This window comes from Meleagris gallopavo, chromosome 1 (genome assembly GCF_000146605.3).
Source record: "Meleagris gallopavo isolate NT-WF06-2002-E0010 breed Aviagen turkey brand Nicholas breeding stock chromosome 1, Turkey_5.1, whole genome shotgun sequence".
NCBI lineage: Eukaryota > Metazoa > Chordata > Aves > Galliformes > Phasianidae > Meleagris > Meleagris gallopavo.
Window position 1 is genome coordinate 180,261,335 of NC_015011.2, and position 20,728 is coordinate 180,282,062.

A 20,728-nucleotide genomic window follows, 5' to 3' on the forward strand; every position below is an offset into this window, starting at 1 on the left:
ACACCCAACCACAAAGTTAACTGAAAATCCGTACAGGAGACATGGAGACATGTAGTGAAGTATTTTATTCCTCTGTGCTTTTCTCTCCAGTGCTTTGTCACAGCAATAAGCCCCTGACACCAGCAGGTGAATGGGGCAGTGAGGGCGTTTCGAACCTCTGCTGCCTGGGGTGTCCAGCTGCTGTGTGCAGCACTGCTTGAGGAGAAATGTCTTCCCATCTGGAAGAAATCAGGATGGAAAATATTCGTGTTAAAAATAAAAGGATAAAAATAGCAATACAAAAAAAAAAAGAGAAACTTTGTCTTTTGCGCAACATGTACAACCCATGTCCTGAGCTCATGCTCCTGAAAGTGCATGGCATTTACACAAGGAGCAGGATGCCAACCCTCAGGGCTCCCCACAGCTGGCAGGTCACCCCATAGGGCTTCATCCCACAGTGTGTGGGATGGTGCAGTGACCCCACCAACCCGTTTGCAGCTGCTTCAGTTTGACTGCAGAGAGAGGATTGCTCTCCCTCAGTGCTGTTCCAGGTCTTTGGAAATGTTTCCTGTGCCATTCCTCCACCTCACCAGCAGCTTAAGGAAGCGAAGTTGAGGGCCCCAATCTTTATTACCCCTACAAGAAGAAAACAATGTATAAAACCACCGGCAAAGCCAAAGACAGGCTAACTGTGATCTTTTCTGCATAGCACTGATTTTCTTCCTAGGAGCAGTGTAGCACATGGGAGAATCTGATGGTGGGCTTCTCAGGGCATCTCCTGTCCTGGGGCTGCCCAGCTCAGGGACTGAATCAAGATTTTAGATCACTGAATCATAGAATCATTTGAGTTGGAAGGAACCTTTAATGGTCACCTAGTCTAACTCCTCTGCAATGAATAGGGACATCTACAGTTAGATCAGTCTCCTTGCACTGTTTTGTAAGTAAGCATCTCCTACTTGGAGCCAGTTTGTGAAGAACTCACCTTCCAGGATAAGGTGAGCTTCTCAGTCTAGGTGTCTGTTTATACTGGTTTGGATTAAGCGACTGGTTGTGGAGTCAAACTTGGTGTTAATAATGAGTTAGGAGGAGATTATTTACAAGTACTTATGTGAAAAAAGAATCCTTTGCATCCGTTGCAAAACAGCAATAGCGTATGTATAAAAATAATGCAGAAACAGCAGAAATATGTGATAATTCTTTTATTCTATTCCAGTTTCAGTGAACTGAACATCATTATGGTGAAATTTCAACAGGAACAGTATATTAAACAGCTGTTACTAAACATAGACTTTTTAAATATGTATGTGCATGATTTGTGTTCAAGAGTTCTACAAGAGTTGGATGAGAGGTTCTCCAAATTCTTAATGTCACCTTTATTTAGTCCTGAAACTGCAAGGAAGAAAACTAAAGCCATAACAAAAATTAAAAGAGTAACTAGGTAGTTGATGCCATAGTGACCTAATGTGGAGCCCAGCAAAAGTACCAGGGAGCCAATGTAGCCTATGTAATAAAGAATTTAAGAAGAGAATATAATTAATGTCAGGCAACATGGGTTTTTCATAAAAGGCATCTTTTCAAACTGTTTTTTTTTTTTGTTGTTGTTGTTGTTTTCAATGAAACCACAGCTTTGGTTGATAAAGGTAATAGTTGTTCAGGTAGTGTACTTTAAAGCATACAACTTGGTACTGCATATTTTGATTCAGAAACCAGAGTAATAAAAAATTAACATGGTACGCAAGGAAATGGCTAATAGGCCTCCAGATATCCCTGCAAACACAACTGAAAGGACACAGTCTGAGATGGTGCTGAAGAAGAAATAAAAAGCTTCTGGAGTTGTGCAAGAGCCATTAAATACTGTGGGTAGCTGTGATGTATAGTCTTGAAATCAGATGCTGAAAAATGGCAAGTTTTGAAAACAGCTGAAAGTGACTGAAGAACTGGAAAATATGGCACACATTGGGATACTGGAGAACACTTGCAGACACAGTCATGGTCTTTAAGCTCAGGTCAGGGAGAAAAAAAAAAAAACCAACCACAAAGTTAACTGAAAATCCGTAAAGGAGACATGGAGACATGTAGTGAAGTATTTTATTCCTCTGTGCTTTTCTCTCCAGTGCTGTGTCACAGCAATAAGCCCCTGACACCAGCAGGTGAATGGGGCAGTGAGTAAGATGGATTGATGATGGACCAACTGATAAAAATAATCAAACAGATCAATGCATAACAAAATTTGGGGATGAAGTCAAAGTTAGTCAAATTCAGCCTGGGTTTGTAGATGGTTTCAGCTATCTACATCTATGTCTATATCTAGAAAATGTTTGGTCTTCTTCAAACAGCCAATGGGACCTGGAATTAATTCAGTCCCTTGCACTGCATAAGCAATGGTCTCGTGCCTGCTTGGGACGCAGGAGCAAGCAGGTCACAGGACTGAGCAGCTCTCCTGGCATCTGCCTGGGGCAGAGGCTCTGTGCTGCAAGTGGATGAGATGCAGTCTTGGATGGGCAGGAGGAAAGGGAAATATGAATCTCACCTCACTTAAACAGGTTTTGTCCTGCATTTCTATCATTTCTATTAAATAAAAAAAAAAGGAAGAAAAAAGGCAGAAAAGTGTTCGTTCCTTCCCACTGGTTCTGTTTATCCCTCCTTATTCCAATATTTCTCTTCCAGCAAAAACCACTTCTGGCTCATCTGATGTCCTCTGAAAGGATGGAAAGACCACCAGTGGCTTCATATAAAGCAAACCACCTATTAACTGATAGGTATCTTTAAGGCTTCAAAGAAGTACACATAAATCCTATCAGAGCAAGATATCTTACTCAAGAAATTCGGGACTTTTAACCTGTTGGTATTTGAATGACACCATGCATCAACGCATTTATATTTTAACATGCATGTTTTCTCCTTTCCAGGTGGTTCGCCAGCTGTGAGCATAAACTCCTTATCAAACCCAATTTCAACACACAGCATCATGCCTCAGAGCTCCAGCCTCATGTCCACCCCTGCTGGGACCCGAATGCCTTCTGTTCCTGCTGCTCGGAGTATGGGCTGCTATGGGAGCCTTCCTTGCAACCAACCGAGCGCGTACAGCGTGACTTCAGGAATGAACCAAATGCAGCCACACAGAAACCAAAACCAAGTCCTGCCCAGTCAGAATAACCCCATGATGTCTCGACAGCAAACCATGACGCAAAGCAACAATGTAGCTGCTTTTGGGACTGGGTCGGTGGTCAGCTCACAGCAAGTAAGGCCAAGTTTGAATCACGGAGCCACAGGTATCCCCGTGCAAAGACCACCCAATGTGATGATCACAGCTACGGCCACTGCTCAGAACTGGGCCCCGCAAGAAGCTGCTGTGAAGCAGCAGGACGCACTGAAACCCGCCGGTGTCCGTTTCCCCACAGGCACTCCGTATTCGAACCAGTCTTTGCAACGCAACATGGGCAACCAGCATTTTCCTCAGCGTGCATTGGCACCTCCTAATCAATTAACAGCGGGAGTCCAAATGAGGCCTCCTCTGAACCAAATGCACCAGACTGTAAATGGACAATCTGCTGGTTCACTACGAGGTCTAAGTGTAAGACCTAACCAGCTAAGAGGACAGACTGTGCCTACCTTGAATCAGTCTGGAACAAGTATGACACCTCCGTCGTCTCTGCCTTCTACCAGTTTCACGTCTACCAACCAAAACTCCCGGGCTTACCAAGGAGGCGATCACGGTAGTGACCTCGCGTTTGACTTTCTGAACCAGCAGAGTGACAGTATAGGACCTGCGCTCAACAGTGATTCGGACTTCATAGATTCTTTACTGAAAACGGAACCTGGTAATGATGACTGGATGAAAGACATCAATCTTGATGAGATTTTGGGGAACCACTCATAAGTGACAGTGCCAAGGGTGAAACAGATGAAGAAGCAGTAAGGACGTTAGCTTTTTTCTTTAGATGCCAACAATCTGCTTTATTAACTTACACTCCAGTAACTGGGCTGTCCTTTAAAATACCACATAGGGCGACCACCTTGTTTGAAGAGTTGCTCTAGGAACAGCGGTGATGTCTCCCTGATCAAACGATAATGTAAACGGTAGTCATGGCTGTCAGAAAGGAGTGAGAATATGTGAAGGGTCTGTTCCTCACGCTGGTGCTCAGCACATTGCAAACTCATTAGTTCTTCTCGTGGGTGCTGTGTGGAAAAACACTTAGCTTCCCACACACTGAAGCACCAGAGAGTGATATGGGCTGTCATTTCTCTGAGTGTGAGTAGCAGCCCAAGTGGTCCAGAGATCTTCAGTCATTGACTTTGCAGCCCTTAACTACCTTGGGACTACTCAGCCCTGACAGGATCAGGCTTTGTGTAAATCTCATGGCGTTACAAAAACTGTTTACTTCTACATAGTACAGACTCACACTTGTGTTTCCAATGGTTTTGTTTCAAACCTATGTTTTGTACCACACAATGGGGTAAGTGGTCCCATCCAAGGAAAGGAGACAGATCGTGCAACAGACGTCAGCGTGTAACGTGGTGTGCTCTAGTTTTTGCTTTCTCTCTTTTGCCAACGCCTGCAGCCAGTATCAGAGGAGGCTGCCTTCTTGTCAGCAGCACATTTGGAGCATAGAGGGAGACACGATATGAACTATGCCAGAGCTCAGGAGCCTCCCATTGCCACCTTGCCCTACCCCAACAACACCAGTGACTTAATGGACAAATTAATTGAGAAAGGTGCTCACAGTTTGACCCTCATGGCCTACTTTCCCAGTCCAGCCTACAGGAGGGCAAATACATGATGTGGCTCAGTGAAGCCCAGCAAGTATCCCCATTTTCATCTTAGCCCAAGGCATAGGTCAGGTAATTCAGCCCAGTCCCAATCTATCAAACAGGTTCTTCCTTGCAGGAATTCTCTCTGTCTGGGAGAGACTACCATTTTGATTGCACAGTAATTTGGCTCTACTTTCCAAAGCTTACCTTTGGCATATGAGGAATTTTAAGAGGCCCAACAATGGTCCACGTCAACACAGCTTCTTTCAGCAGAGTACAAGGGTGCTGCCTCTGCAACCAGCATGCATACACATCTATTGTAACTACCTGGGTTACCTGCAGTATTCACTCAAACACATCTATACTTGTAAATTGAACAGTTTTGAAGAATATTTTTGGGCACTCAACTCAATCATCTGTTCTGTTTTTTTAGGATGGTTCAGCTAACGTTTCCTTGAGCAATGTCTGTATATCGATAGGAAATTAATTTGAGTCATAGCAAATTTGCAGCTACCATGCACTGAAGGCTAACAGAACAGAGTAGTAAGGATATGGGTTCCACATTGTTTGACTTCACTGCTAGAGAACAGTCTTGACCGTGTTAAATTTTCTCCTATAGGTTTGGCCAGTAAGAACACCAGAAGGAGGTCCCATGTCACAATAAAGTAGCTCTACTGTGAGTCTGGCAGGAGGATTCAGAAATGGGAACAGATCTTGCAGTTTAAATGAAAATGCTGTTCTTTAAAATGATGTGGCGAGACATGTTTCACAGCCTCCTCTGAATTAGTTAAAACTAGATGTGGCAAAGGAATACAATGCCTACGTTCACACGCCTCAGTGCCAAGAGGCACTGCTCTGCCCCATCAGTGCAAGTGCTTTATTCATCCTTGTTAGTGGCAGTGGGATGAGTAGACTATCTGACAGTAGCCTCTGCACTTATCTGACCTATTTCTCAAGTGAGGTTTTAATAAGGCTTTTCCAATTATTTCTCACTGTCATTTCACGCGGGCACAATTTTTCATGATGTTTCAAGAAGCATGGTCACACACACAAGTGACAGCACTTCCAAGAAAGGTGTAACATGGGCATTTGGTGAGACGTACCAGTTGAGGCAGGTGGTCCATGATGCTATTAATTCCCAGACACACTGTTCACGAGAGGGATGAGAAACCATGCTGGAGTGTCCCTTCTGCCCCACCTAGTGATCGCTGTACATCGCTGCCGTGCATACTGTGGTGGCTCAGCTGCCCAGAAAGTTCCATTTTATCCCCAGTTTTCATTGGGGTGCATGCAGTACTGATGTTTCCAAGTCTTTAAAAAGCTTTTCAGCTCAGGCCACTGGCATCCTATCTACTTTAGGAGTGATACAGATGCAGTCTAACAAATGCATCCCCTATATACTGTGCAAAACTAGAGTGAAATAGTAGCTAGGAGCTTAAAGTGTAAAGATCAGTACACAGGCACGCACACCATCTGTGAGCAGGTCAGCAGTGACCACCCAACCTCTTGTATGAGCAGACAACTCTGATTGCTAAAGCTGAGGCTGGGTTGGACTCATCACAAGCAATGAGCACTAAAGTCTGCTAACTTCAGCTGCACTCACATGCCATTGAGGAAACCACCTGTACTGAGACCAGATTGTTTTCCAGATCCTCAAATGATGTAAAATAATGCTCAGCTGAGGAGCTGGTCCCAAGTCTTCAATCTATCATCCAGTGCTGGATTCAATGCTGAGCTTTGTCCTGTTGGCCCCAGCCTGCAGTAGAGGAGACACTGGGCATCCCTGGGATCAAAATGTCATGCTGTCTTAAGTAAACCCAGCAAGGCAGAGGCCACAGCAGTCCTGTAAAGATACACCTGATGCATTTGAAATAGGAGCTGGCAAAGGACTTGCTACCAAAACTTGAATCCAGTGTCATTTCTTCAGAACACCTGTGTCCAAGCAGAATTAGTGTCTTTGTTTTCCTTTCTTTGCAATGGCTAAGTGCACTACCCTTAGAGTCTATTTTTCATCATCAACTGAGCACTCTTCGCAGTATTGGGTTGTAAATATAAAGAATTATTTGTTTTGTAAACTTTTGTAAAAAAAACAAAGAAAAAAACAAAAACAAAAAACAAAACCAAAAAGTAATAATATTTTGGTAGGAATAATAAAATCATATTATTTGGGTTATATTTATACATATGTGAAATAAATATACTATCAGAAAGTTGTATTTTATACAAAAAGACAACGGTTACCTTTTGTATTCTATATACAAAGTTTTGTATGATACGATTGTTTATTTTTATCTGCAGACTTCGGATTTTGGGGGAGGGCAGAATGGGATCGTGGTTAAATAGCTGGGCCTGACCCCAAGCTCACTGAAACCAATGGAGTCTTTCCATTGCCTTCACAGGGCTTTGAATCAAGCCTTTAAATCAACTTCAGGTATATTTGAAATCTGAAGCTCTCTGGAAACCTCAACATGAAAACATTCCAGGTTTCAATATTTTTTTTTTCCCCAAAAAAGGCTTTTATTATTCTTGTTGTTGTTGTTGTAACTCTTGGGAGGCAGGTGGGACCCGTGTAACTGTCACGTCCTTGTTGCATGTACGTCTGCTTTATATTTTCCCCATATTATAAACCAGTGTTTCTCTATACAGACTGAAAAGAAAAGTTGCTGTACAGAAATGTTTGTGTTTATGCATTTTTACATGTGGCTGTATATACCTCTTAGTACTATGCAGTGACACTTATTTGACTCCATTTATTTTTCACCTAAACATGAATAGTATGTTTTTCAGTAGCTATCAAAACTCTGCCAAGTAAATCAATCAAAATTATCCCGAGTGTCTCTTTTCTTAACGTGAATTTTAAAATTAATGTCTGTTTAGTCAACGGCTCATTCATCTGAGTAAATTAAAATTACAGTTCTATTTTAGGAGGGGTGAGAAAAATGTGCATCTGGCAGCTTCTGGGAGCTCACTCTGCTTCTTTGCAAAAGAACTGGGATTTTTTTTCTCCTGATTGGAGCAATAGTTTCATGCCAGCAGGGGTTAACAAGTAACATGTGAGTATTTTTGCTCCTGAGGAATAGGTTGGTGTAGTCTTGCAGCACAGTGGTTTGCTTATATGCTTCTAAACCCTGCTGCAGCAATGAGCTTGCAAATATCTGTAAGCCCAGAGCGTTCATGCATGACATGATCCAACATTTTAATAAATCCCGTCAAGCTGTATACCGAGGATGTGCTATCTAATTTATGCATCACCTCAGAGAGAGCTGAAAAACAGCCATGAGGAAGTGATTTCTTGTTCCTTGACAGGCTTCCCTCATAAGCCAGGCTCCATCTCCAAGTGGAGGGCGGTAACACTGAGGGCTGCTGAAGTGGGCAGAGGAGGGATGCTGGCATTTCTCTTGTGCCCCACACTGCCCACACTGCCCACATCTCCCACAGCTCTCTTCTTGCTTCAGCATCTCCAGGTGGCAGCCCAGGACTCCCCTCTCACCCGGGAGTGGAAATCAGGGCACAATCTTACTCATCCGTGAGCACGCCTGAAATAGGTCACAAGAATCATGCCCTAAAGTGCCTCTTTGTCTACCCCAGCTGAAAAGGCAGTCAGACTGCCACTTCAGACACTTACCCTGAAGGCTCATCCGCTTGGATGAAAGCTCCCTAGAGACAGCAGCAGCAGCAGGACAGATGGAGGAAAGAAGTCTCCTATTTCCATTGGTGCCGGGTGGTTTCCAGCTGGCCAGGCTGCCCAGCATTCTGCTGATGCTCACTAGGCAGAAAGCACTTGTGCCTAGTCTAAGCCATAGCCAGGACAGAGCTGATGGGACTGGGGCTCTTGATTGGCTGAAAAAGCAGTATCTATAGTATTAAGGTGAAAAATAGCCAGGGGTGGGGGGCTTCCCAGGCTCTGGTAGTGCCTGAGTGTGACGGCCAGTCTGCCAAACACACCCGATATCTACCACCAAAACCATTCCCACTGTGGATGCAGGGTGTGATAACATGGACACAAGTCACCCTGCACTACATGTTCTCAGTGCCACAGAACATCCCCATTCCATATGCCTGGGGAAATGTGGTCAGGGACATCATGTGGGAGATACGGGTGGCAGGGAGTGTTTGCCCTGCCCAGCCAGATGCATGACAGCAGGATCTGCACCACATTTGGGTGAGGGCTGACCTTTCCCACTGCAGCAGAATCCCATGGAGACACACTACCACCTCAGTACAGAGCGCTGCTCTCTCCCACAGCAGCACAGAGGCCCCACAGCAACAGGAATGTGGGCAGGATCCTGCTGTAGTAAAAACTTACACCATGGGAAAAGCTGACATTACGTCAAATTTTAAATGAGGCTTTCTGGGTCGTGCAGGCCACCTTGACAGAGTTCCTTTGATAGGGTTTCAGATCATTTCCCAATGACAAATAAATGACATATAAAATTTCTTTTTCTTTTCCTTCCAACTCACAAGATCATTGCACACAAATTACTGTATTAAAAAGATTGCTTTTTCTGCAATGACTCAGCCACTTCTGCGCTGAAGAGCACGCACAGTTCCCGTTGAGCATGTGGTGATGTTTGCATTGCCACTGCATGATTAGAATCATGGAATCATTAGCTTGGTAAAGACCTTTAAGATCACCACGTCCAACCCATCACCACCATGGCCACTAACCACATCCTTGCAGGTTGGATCCTCTCCTTCTTCATCCTCAGAACCAATAGTGGGCTCCTGAAACTGCATGGCCAAAGGCTGAGGGGCTCTGCTGGCGTGTAAGCACAGCTGTCGCTCCTCAGACATGGCGTGCATTCCTTTGCATGGCTTGAGACAACAAAGATGTGCCATCTGTGGTTTTTGGAGGGCTGCCTGCAATGTTTTCACTCTGGTTGACTGGTCTGCCTTGTTCTACAGGCACAGTAACTGTTTTATTCTATGTGCCCACGAGCACTAGAAAAAATCCTGTGGTACTGTTCAGCTTTTGGGTGAAATGCTGAGGGTAGGGGCATCCACGAAGCTTCTGCTAAAGCTGGAAAAATCTAACCCTCAAAATCAATTTGAAAGAAGGATAAGGCTCCTCGTCATTGTGTTGGTCAATGAACAACACGTAAGGGCAGGATTTGCCCCTGATACAGTTATGTTGAGGTGACATGGCAAAAATAACACCAGGCGATGTATTCAAATTGCCTTTTGTGCTGATCTGGTCTCTAAATACAACAGGGAAGTTCAACTTCAGATGCAAAGCTATTCCAGCAGATAGATTCTGCTAAATTAGAGCCTAAAGAGCATTAAGACAATTATTACCCTATTATTTGAGAATCAGATTTGGAAAGCTCCTTCTCATAGGAACAGCCGATAGGGTTTGTTCCATACACTGATCTCATGGCAAAGGACAGGGTATACAGGCAAGTCAAGTTAATATGTGAACTTAATTCATATAAGAATGTAATTTCCATCCACGAAAAGCATCTTTCTCTAGGGAAGGCATATTTGAAGCATATTGGCTGCATCTCTTTAAATTTATTTCAGAAAGAATTTGGTAAATTTTCCAAAAGTGTAGATTTTAAAAAAGAAATGTGTTCGAATGCACCTGGCATATGACTCTGATTCATCAAACTTACCAGTAACTCTATGGTAGTGATGAATACCTAAGAACATATGCATTGGCCAAAACATCTCTCTGTGAATCTGCACATGAACTTTGCCAATGATGATTTATTCCTCTTCTGAGTTCCTCTTGCTCATAAGGTCCATGATTTTATCCTGTGTTACTCATTCTCTAGCAGGACTTCTACCTAGGACAACATTAGACCTCACATCACTACACTCTGTGCCAAATTATAGCTGAAGTAAAGAAACCTGCTGTACTTTATCCTGTGGCTTCTTCACTGTGACAGATAACCATGCCCAAAGAATGTGTATACCAGAGGGAATACATACATGTGTGATCCCAGAAGCCCTGTGTGATCAGAATTGCAGGGCTACGTGGCATCCTCCATGTCTGAGCAACAAATTAGCTGTATTCATAGCATAGGATTTCATACATAACACCCTCCCCCAAAAAACAACTTTTCATTTAAGAAACAAATCCACTAATTAAAGCAATTTACCCATAATTACACTGCATCTTTATATTATAATGTGCCACAATGGTCTAATGGAACTAACCATAGCAAAAACATCATATGCTAATCTTATTAACTTTCCCTTCAACCCAAGCCCTAGGCCTTAGCCTAGTCTGTTTTACAATACAGTCTGCTAGATTCTTATATACAAATACCAACAGACCATCTGTTTATGCCAAGGAATTTAAAACCTTCCTGAAGAAAATGTCTGAAGTGTTTCAGAGAGTTATAAAGAGAAGCTTTCAAATGCTGACAAGACAGTGAAAAAAAAAGCAAATTGTTAAAAAAGAATAAAAAAAAATGCAATCCTAGAGTATGTTTCATTACCTCCTGTACTCCAGAAAAACCCCAGAAATCTCCTTTTGCTATACTATTCTTCTGAAGTTTCAGTAGTTGCCTGTTTTGGTTTTCCAACTTCTACTTTTTTTAAGGAAATTGTGTCTTTTTGATACACTTTGCTGGGCCTCCAAAACCTCTTGCTGTTAGATGAGTTTTAGCTTCCAGTAAGTAAGAGCAAGCAGGCAGAAGGAAGCAATGCAAATGATCAGAAGTCTAGAAAAGATAAGAACTGAGGTTGGAGAAGGATGAAGATTCTCCAAGTAGATGCATTGTTGCTGGCAGGGGAAAAGAGCTATATATTTCTATACTGATTTCAACAGTCCAAGAAATAATGGATTCAGAACAGCCACCAGGTGAAAGTTTTTAACATGAAGGATAATGCTAGGATGATCTAGGTGAGGGGAGTATGGAGTCTGAAGTCTTTAGGGCTTGGTTAAGCATCTGTCAGAAATGATACTGAGATGAGTTACCTTGTCTTTGGGCAGTTGTGTGGACTTAATGTCTTATTGGATCCTCACAGAAAGACAGTAAATCTGTGGAAAACAAGTGGGAAGTTTTCACATGGAGGAAGAAAAGGAAAAGAATCAGTAAAGGTAGTTTTATGGGGCACAGGTCAACTAATACTCACAAATTCATATAAGCATCATCCTCCAACCCTACAATGCAACTATTTGAATCTCTCTGCTCCCATACCATAGGAACACTGAGGAGGCCTGAGAAAGATTTGTCCCAACAGTCTTGCCTGCACCTTCAGGCTTTCTCCTGAGGGGTGAAGTTAAGGAAATCTTCCATTTGAGCTCCCTTCCCGTTGAGAAAGGTTTTTATTCGATGCTTGCCCTTTTGTGCTAAAGTTACCAAAGCACACTGGCTAATCGGTGGAATGATCAGGTCATCGAGATACCCAAATACAGCCCTGAGCATGTCTAAGTTGATGTCTTTGTTCGCATCACAAAACAAAACAAGAGTCGTTTGTGTGTGGATTAGATATCTGCAATTCAATCCAGATGATCTCTTTCTTACGGAAAGAAAATCCCTCTTTATACCACCCAGAAAGACAGCCATCGTGGGATGAAGCATCGCGGGTTTCTGTTCCACCCCAGTTGAAACTGCAGACTTTAAAGGCAGAGACAGAAGAAGACGTACAGATGATGGAGTCAGGCTTACAAGTGTGTGAACACCATGTGCTTGTAAGGGAATTTAAAGGATTAGGGGAGAATTAAATGTTTGTCTGTCTTTGTTGTTCAGCACAGCTTCAAAGCTGGAAGACGGTACTAAAGATGACATTTCCTCTTTTTAAATACTGGAAGGGGACTCCCAAAACAATAGCTGGAAAATGCAGGCATGATCTGACAGATGTATGCACAAATATGCTGGATGATTCTTATCAGATGGATGAGGAAGATATTATCCAGCAGTATAAAAACACTGATACAAAATTAACAATTTAAAATACCAGTGAAAGATCCTCTGCATGGACAAAAAAACCCAGCTTAAAATTCCTTTCCAAGAGATAGAAGGCTTATCCTGGCTGCTAATTTCAATGTATCCTGACACATTGCCCTGTGAATTAATGGACCAGGAGGAAAGTGGCATTATCCATGGCCACTTCTCGGTGTGCTTCTCTTGGGTAGCATTTGGACAGTGCTCTCAGTCATAGGGTTTGAATTCTGGGTTGTTCTGTGTGCATCCAGGAGTTGGACTCAATAATCTTTTTGGGTTCCTTCCAACCTGGGATATTCTATAATTCTACCGATTTTTAGTGAATAGAAAAACCCACAACTCCGAAATGGGGCTAGAGTGTTCTAAAGACACCATGGCATGTTCCCAATCATGAACTATTCTGCATGGCTTAGGCACTCTTGAGACCTGGGATAAATGGTGGCATGCCCCTCACAGGACCTGCCCTCTGGGTGCCATAGCTCTGCTTGGGACAGTCTCTAAGACTGCACTCTGAGTCTGGGCCTTTGTCTCCAGTATCATCTTCTCAAAATACCATGGTCAGTGCTTCTGAAAAGCATCTTTAGAAGGCAGACTGATGGTTGTTTTCTGCATGAAAGTACATCTCTTTGAGCTGAATTTTGGGGTTTTATGGATTCTTTTTCATTGCTGTGATTCTTTTATTCATTATAGAAGAAGCAGAGCAAAGGTGAAAAGCTTGCTCATTATCTCTTTCCTCTCTCCTGCTCCAGCCTATCTGTCTGGTGTTATATAAAAATATATATAGTTATTTTGGACTAATAGCAATTGATACCATCCTTGGATCTCAGCAACAGCAAAGGCTCATTCTGAATAAAGGCATTGCAGATTGCCTAAACTGCCCATCACCTCGCACAGCTGCACTACCTGGGACTTCACAGGCCCCACAGTGAAGAAAATAACTTTCTTTATCTTCACTGCAGACACTGGATAAGTTTAAAATATGATGGGTTTTGTGTTACTTTTAATCAGAGCAGGAAGGTGCTCTATAGAATATTATCCAAGCATTTGTACAATGGCACTGAACTAGTAGACACTCTGGTTATTGAGCAATATATTCACACAGCCACAGGCTTAAAATTTTGTCCATGAAGAAATGTTTGAGTGGGACAAGGACATTTCTCTCCTTTCTTTCTTTTTCTTTCTAAACCTGAATGAATCTCTGTTACAAGGGATGCTGGGTCACTCTACATTAACGTTATGAAATTCTTTCCTTGGCACAGGATTCCTGTGAGCTTTTCTCTAGGAAGGGATCACACCTCCATTTATTGGTATTTGACATTCAGTGTGGGCAATGACCTCAGGACAAAGGAGTATCTTTGCCCTGGGAAATTCCACTCTGCTTTGCTTGAGGCATTTAACGTTGAGCCTCTGTTCTTTCACTTTTCTCAATTTCCTCACACTGGAAAAAGTGCTGGCAACATGCCTTAATGACTGAAGCATCAGAGGGACTTATGAGGCACACTCTGGCAGTTCATGCTCAGGCTCATTCTGGATTCCTGCTTGTTTCAGGCACTGCCAGCCTCACAAGCACCTCTTCTCTCTGCAATTTCTTTTGTAGCAAAGCTGGCCAAAGCAAATGTGCCCCAGCTGAAGCATCAGACTCCAAACCATCTCAGCTCATGAACCATCAGAGGTCATCTATCAGCATGCTGAGGATGGGCTGAACCTGTTGGCAGAGCAGCAACAGACATTGCCTGGAGACCTGCTGAGCCACCAGAGCTGCTGCAGTGGGGAAACAGAAACTGGTGCCTCATGTCACAGCCTCATCACAGCTCCCTGACGCCCATGCCTCATGTCACAGCCTCATCACAACACTCTGAGGCCCATGCTTCATGTCATAGTCTCATCACAGCACCTCGAGGCCTGTGCCTCATGTCACAGCCTCATCACAGCACTCTGAGGCCCATGCTTCATGTCACAGCCCCAGCATAGCACCTTGAGGCCCAATATTGGATGGAATAAGGTTTTCTTATGCTTCTTTCTTCTCCCTCCCTAGTACTGCCACCAGTTCCAGCACTAAAACTGAATTTTCATCCCTCCCCTTCCTCACCAGGGGCAGGAATTCCCTAGCTCTCAGGACTGAGAAATGAGGGCCATAATCTTCCACGCATAAACTCCCCAACAGTAGTACACATCCCTCACAATCTCTCAGACAAATCGCAGGGACATGAGGTCCTTGCCTTCCAAGAGCAGGAAAGAGGACAGTGGTTTAAACTCCTCCTCCTCATTGTTTGAGCCAAACATATGCAGACAGAGATCCTTTTCAAACATCCCAGACCCCAAACACACAGATACGCAGAGAGCATCAAGGGTTTCAGTATCATCAACATTTCTGAGTTACAGTGCTGAAGGCTCAGTTGTCACCCACTGCAGATGACAGCAAGGTGCTCTGTTACATCCACGTAAGATAATTCTCAGTTTCAGAAATTACAGGATTTTATGTATCAGCACTGCAGGTGAGTCTCGCTCTTCAGGGTACAAGTAGTTGACATCCAAATGCTGGAATATGGCCAGAAATTGTATTTGGAGTTCCTTATGAGGCCTGAATTCAGCCAATGCTAATGTACAGGCCTAAAAATATGCTTAGTTACATAGTCCCCAGTAAGCTATTTTTCTGTTCCTTTTGAAGACTCACTGCATCCAGAGCATAGATGGGATATCTGAATGGGATCCATTCAGGATGTATGGGGAAATTTAAACCAAATATTTCCTAACTTTTGGTGCATAAGGCAGAGTAGCTTAAAATATTTCTTTCATACTTTCATCTACTGAATGCAACATAGCTTTAACTATATGCTGATTAGTTTCCTGTGCAAATCAGAAGAGTCTGAGACAGCTACTAGGTCACCACACACTCATGTCTATTTTGGAGAGTAATTTGGATACATGTCTGGTAAGAACGTCTGGAGACCCACCAGGCAAGTATTTCCATACAGACCCATCCCTGCCTTGCACAGCAGTAATTCTGAAAGGTTAATGTGGGTATCTTGAAGAATGCAGATTGAAGCAACCCAGTCAGTAAGCTAACAATTAAACAGTGTGATGAATTCAGGCTCCAGCACTTAAAATTTGCTCCTTGTGCATTTGGCAGTATCAACAGCTCTGTGATCTGCCATATTTAAATTACAGTAATTGAGTAAATGACTGGAAAAAGAAATAATCTGCCTCCCCCATTTGAATCCAGTGGCTGAGCGTGTCCTCACTACCTTCCTGTATGTTTTTCACAGCTCACCCACATAGACAGATTGGCAACACTGAGCAGATATTCAAACACCTCTCAAGTGCTTCACTTTTATTGCACTGTTCAGCTTGCAGCTCCCCAGCCCTTTCATCACCAAAGCAGAACACCCTATTGCTTCTAAAACAAAGTCAGGCAACTCTATGAGCCTTCCACATGGAAATCTGAGCCATCAAGGTAAATAAAAGGAATTAATTCCTACTTTATTTTATATTCTAGATGTGCCTTTCATGCTTTTATTATCATTTCCAGATCTTACCACCATTGTTTTATTGTGTTTTATTAAAACAATAATGCAAATTTTCCTCAATAGGAAGAGAAACGTAAATTAAATAAAATCAAGTATTCTTAGCCATTTCTCTAATTGTAGCTATTAAATACACCAGTTGTAAACTAAGATCTCACTTTGAGAAATCTGTGCTCACATACACAATGTAAAGACAACACCATTTCAGACAATGTAGACTTAAAATTAGCTGTGTTTGAAATTGGTGCATATGTCAGGATTGTAAAATAAAGATGTGATCCAAGAAGTACTGAGCTCTTACTCTGCTTATGAATACCTATTACTCAGTAATAGACTGCTCTGTGTAAATACTGTTCATAATATATATAAAAAGAAAATTTTTGCCTAAACATCCTTCTGTCCTGTGTGATCACCCTACAATTTCTGAAAATACACTTGTTTCCAACACTGGTGGTTTAACAAGCACAAAAACTTTCAAATTTAACTCCTCTAAGTAATTCTTACTTAGTGTTTGCCAGACTGGAGACTGTTCCACAGATGGCAAAGAGCTGCTGAAGTGTTGCAGTCCAAACCTGCAGACAGCTGCTGTAATGCATTTAGTACTTCAAGAAGATACTATACCTCTTTATTCAAAGTGACACTCAAAATTGATCACCTAAAACTATACTGTGTTTTGCAGCACGTAGTAGAGATGCTGTCCCTGAAGCCACAGGAATGCAGCGCTGGTGAGACAGCTTTGTGTTCTCCAGAAAAGGGTGTCTGCACTTCCAGACTTCACAGTCAGCCTCAGACTGGACTGGTATTGCTCAGCCATATGCAAACGCATGCAACAGTGTGTTGCAATAAATCAGTATCTGCAGAGGCTATTAAAAATTAAAAGCATAAGGCAATTAAAAGGTGAATGAAATGCTTGACTCCAGGTAGTGGTCTGTACACACTGAGCACATGTTGGAATGGATCCTGACATACTCATTATCCTATTTGATATGTGATGCCTGCTCCATGAGCAGTAACTAGCTGCTGGTGGCAGTGAGGATAAGAAAGCACTCCACAGGCAGAGCAGCATGCAGGATAAAGCCCAGGTTGAGTCCAGAGCTCCACATCTGTAACATTCTGTACCAGTATATGCATGACTGCATAAGAAAGGCAGTTAAGTGACATAAAAAAAGTATCAGAGGCCCACTAATTATTAGCTTCTGCTTTTATCAGATGTGTGGGCTGCAAGGCAAAAGCATTCTCTGGGTGTCAACACAGCCAGCAAAGATCCACTCCATGGGTGAATGAGGATAACCACTCTGATCAGGTTAACCTCAAGTACACTGAGTCTCTCTCAGGGTTTTGACTGGTTTCCAGCTTTGACAGCACAGGCATCATGCATCAGAAGGATCAAATCTGTGCATGTGCCCTGTGACCATCTTGTAACAGATGTCCTTGCAACCACAAGCAGCTCTAGCTCCAACTCGCAGCCACAGCACGTTGTTCTTCATCAGCCTCTGTGTGTGTGCCAAAGCTCTTGCTGTTTCTGACCTCATACTTTATCAGCTGACGGAACTTGACAAAAGGGATACATGCCACCTCCAATGTGATTTGGTGATCATACATCACAGTGGGATCTAGTCAGTAACAATCTGCCCTTCCCAAGGCACTGAGAATCTTTTATCAGCTGCCCACTGCCCTTAAGCTGTACATCAAGGAGACAAGAGAACTTAATAAATCTGAGAGCTGTTTTAATGAATCAAAGGGAGAGATGAGAGCGTTTCTAGTTGTGTGGTTTTTAGAACAATTATGGGATTGAGTCATGCTGCAAATTTGTTGGACCCACTGATGTAGACTAGTAGAGAAGAAAGCACAGTGTGTGAAGCTGCCACTGCCTTGAGTTATTTAATGTGTTGGCTAACAGGGCACAGGCAGTGATACAGGAACACATGAGTAATTTGAGGAAAATATGGGTGATCCACAGAGTTCCAGCAAGGAGAGTAAGTTTAATGTTGGTGTTGGAGCAAAGAGGACGAAGGCACCATTTTTGAAAGGTATTAGGGCAGCCCTCCCTTCTTATTTACAGGACTTTAAAAAAACTGTGGTGCTTGATGGAGAAGAGAGGGAAGGAGAGGAAGGTCTGATGAGCTGTATGATGGAAGGGCAGGGTATGATAAAGACTGCAGCAAGAGAGCATGCCTTCTTAGAATCGTCTGAGCACACAGTCTTTCCCTTTGACCAGTGTAGAAGCATGACTATTTCTCTGCTCTGGCACACGGTGTCCCAGCTATGTTTGGCCAAGAAGTTAATAGACCATGACGAAACATCCCCACAGGATCCATATTAGCTGGGGACAGAGTGAGGCTGTGCTAGGATGCTGGGCAGTGTGACTTTCCCCAGCTTTGGGGAACACTATGCTCACAGTGTTAATCACCAGAGGCCTGTGTTTGGCTGTGCAGCAGCAAAGCCGAAGAATTCCAAGATTGGGATACTTGTAACATCTAGCACACTCATCTATCATACACCAGATGTATGCATTACATGCACACATTCAGCTAGAAAGCCTTTACTCTACAGACACGCAGTTTAAATATACTGGATGCAAACACTATCTTTCATGTTGAAGGACTGAGCCTAAAGTTTTACTTCCCTTTGCTTGTTTTATATGGTACATAAAATTGTCCCCTTTTCTTTGCATTCATTACAGCTTTGTCAGCCTCTAAATGCCTAAGAATCACAGAATCATGGAATCACAGAATGGCTTGAGTTGGAAGAGACCTCAAGGATTGTCAATCTCCAAATCCCGTCGCAGGCAGGGCCACCAACCTCCACATTTAATACTAGCCAGGCTGCCCAGGGCCCCATCCAATCTGGCCTTGAACACCTCAAGAGACGAAGCATCCACAACCTCTCTGGGCAGCCTGTTCCAGCACCTCACCACCCTCTTGGTAAAGAACTTCCCCCTGATATCCAACCTAAATCTTTCCTGCTTCAACTTAAAACCATTTCCCCTTGTCCTGCTGTTATCTACCCTTTCAAAGAGTTGACTCCTCCTGTTTCTAGGCTCCCTTTAGGTACTGGAAGGCTGCAATGAGGTCAGCCTGCAGCCTTCTTTTCTCCAGGCTGAACAAGCCCAGCTTCCTCAGTCTGTCTTTGCAGGGGAGGTGTTCCAGCCCTCTGATCACCTCTGTGGCTCTCTTCTGGGCACTCTCTACCAGTTTCCTGTCTTTCTTGTACTGGGGGCTCCAGACCTGGACACAGTACTCCAGATGGGGCCTCACAAGGGCAGAGTAGAGAAGAACAATCACCTCCCTGTTCCTGCTGGCCACCCCTCTTTGGGTGGGAAAGAGAGGCTATCTATTTTGCACTTAAGTTACAAAACCAAGTTGGAAACAAATACAACTTCAGAAAGTACTGGATGATAATCTGCTTGTCCTTGAGCAGTATTTTCCACAACTTTTCTTCAAGAAACTTCCTCGACATTCTTCTAGGATATCATTTATTTACCTCAGCTGTGTCTTTGAAGATGAACACATCATTTTGTCACCTATCTTGATGTTTTTACTGTTTTCTGTGTTCAAATCACAAAATGATGGAGTGTTCCCACGCACAAAAAACGACAACTGATATTTGTTAGATAATAGTAATAAAAGGGCCATGGCAAGCAAAAGTAGGCTAACATACTGAAATATGCTTATTTTGTATCAGTTATAAAACAGTCTTGTGAATTTTCCTTAATTGGTTTTTGGTTATGGCAGGGCCTTTAGTTAATTCTCCATCACTTCCAAGAGCCCTGAGGTAACTCACTTCCTAGGGAGCAAATTCTGCCTGACTTTGAAAATGCACTATTGCTGAGCCCAGAGACTCACTGAGCAGACTGGTAGTTCATTTCAGCAGCAGGAGAGATCCAGGAGGTGATTAGCTTTGTTCTCATTTACAAAGCACCAGTGAGAATTTCTAAAGGGTTTCACAGGCCCTGGGGATAAGGCCAAGAACAAAACAGGATAGTGAAAAGCAAATAGAACACTTCATCAATAAACTACTTAGAGATGCCACATCAATGGCAAATTAGAAAAAAAAGAAGACACTCTAATACTTTCACATAGCAAAGGGGGCTTATATATTGTTTTTATTCCTACTTGACTTTTTTTAAACAACTGTGCTGCTATCAGACAAGATACGCAGTGGGAATGAAGGTAATAGCAACTCATCATAAGGGTATCAGTCTGGTAAGATTTGAAAGGGAGACATGCACAGCTCTGTACCACTTCCACAATACCGACCTCTGCTAAGGGTTACCAACTTCAGGAACTCAGACCTGAGAGGGACTGGGAAGAGACTGTAGAACACAGAAAAGGCTGCCAGGAGTTATGTGACCAGATTTTACCAGAGATACAGATCTGCTGCTGCCTCAACACCCCCTGCCATCCGTGTTCAACAACAGACAGTGGGCACTCCAGAGGGCACAGCCTATTTGCTGCAAAAGAACACTGGCAATTAGTTTATGTTAAAAATCTCGCTTCAAACAGAAAACACTTTGCATTTTAGAAAAGCCTACACAAGCTCAGTTTTCTATGGTGGAGGAAAAAAAGAAAAAAGAAA

The 20,728-nt window shown here is 43.1% G+C and overlaps 1 protein-coding gene across 1 annotated transcript in view; it reads left to right on the top strand.

The window, feature by feature from the left end:
• MAML2 (mastermind like transcriptional coactivator 2) overlaps window positions 1-7,557 on the top strand; it is a 69,171-nt gene extending 61,614 nt beyond the window's left edge. The window contains exon 5 of the mRNA XM_031552225.1: window positions 2,889-7,557. Coding sequence (XP_031408085.1) covers window positions 2,889-3,859 — 971 coding nt within the window. The 3' untranslated portion in view covers window positions 3,860-7,557. The remainder of the gene's footprint in view (window positions 1-2,888) is intronic.
• The last annotated feature ends 13,171 nt before the right edge of the window (window positions 7,558-20,728 follow it).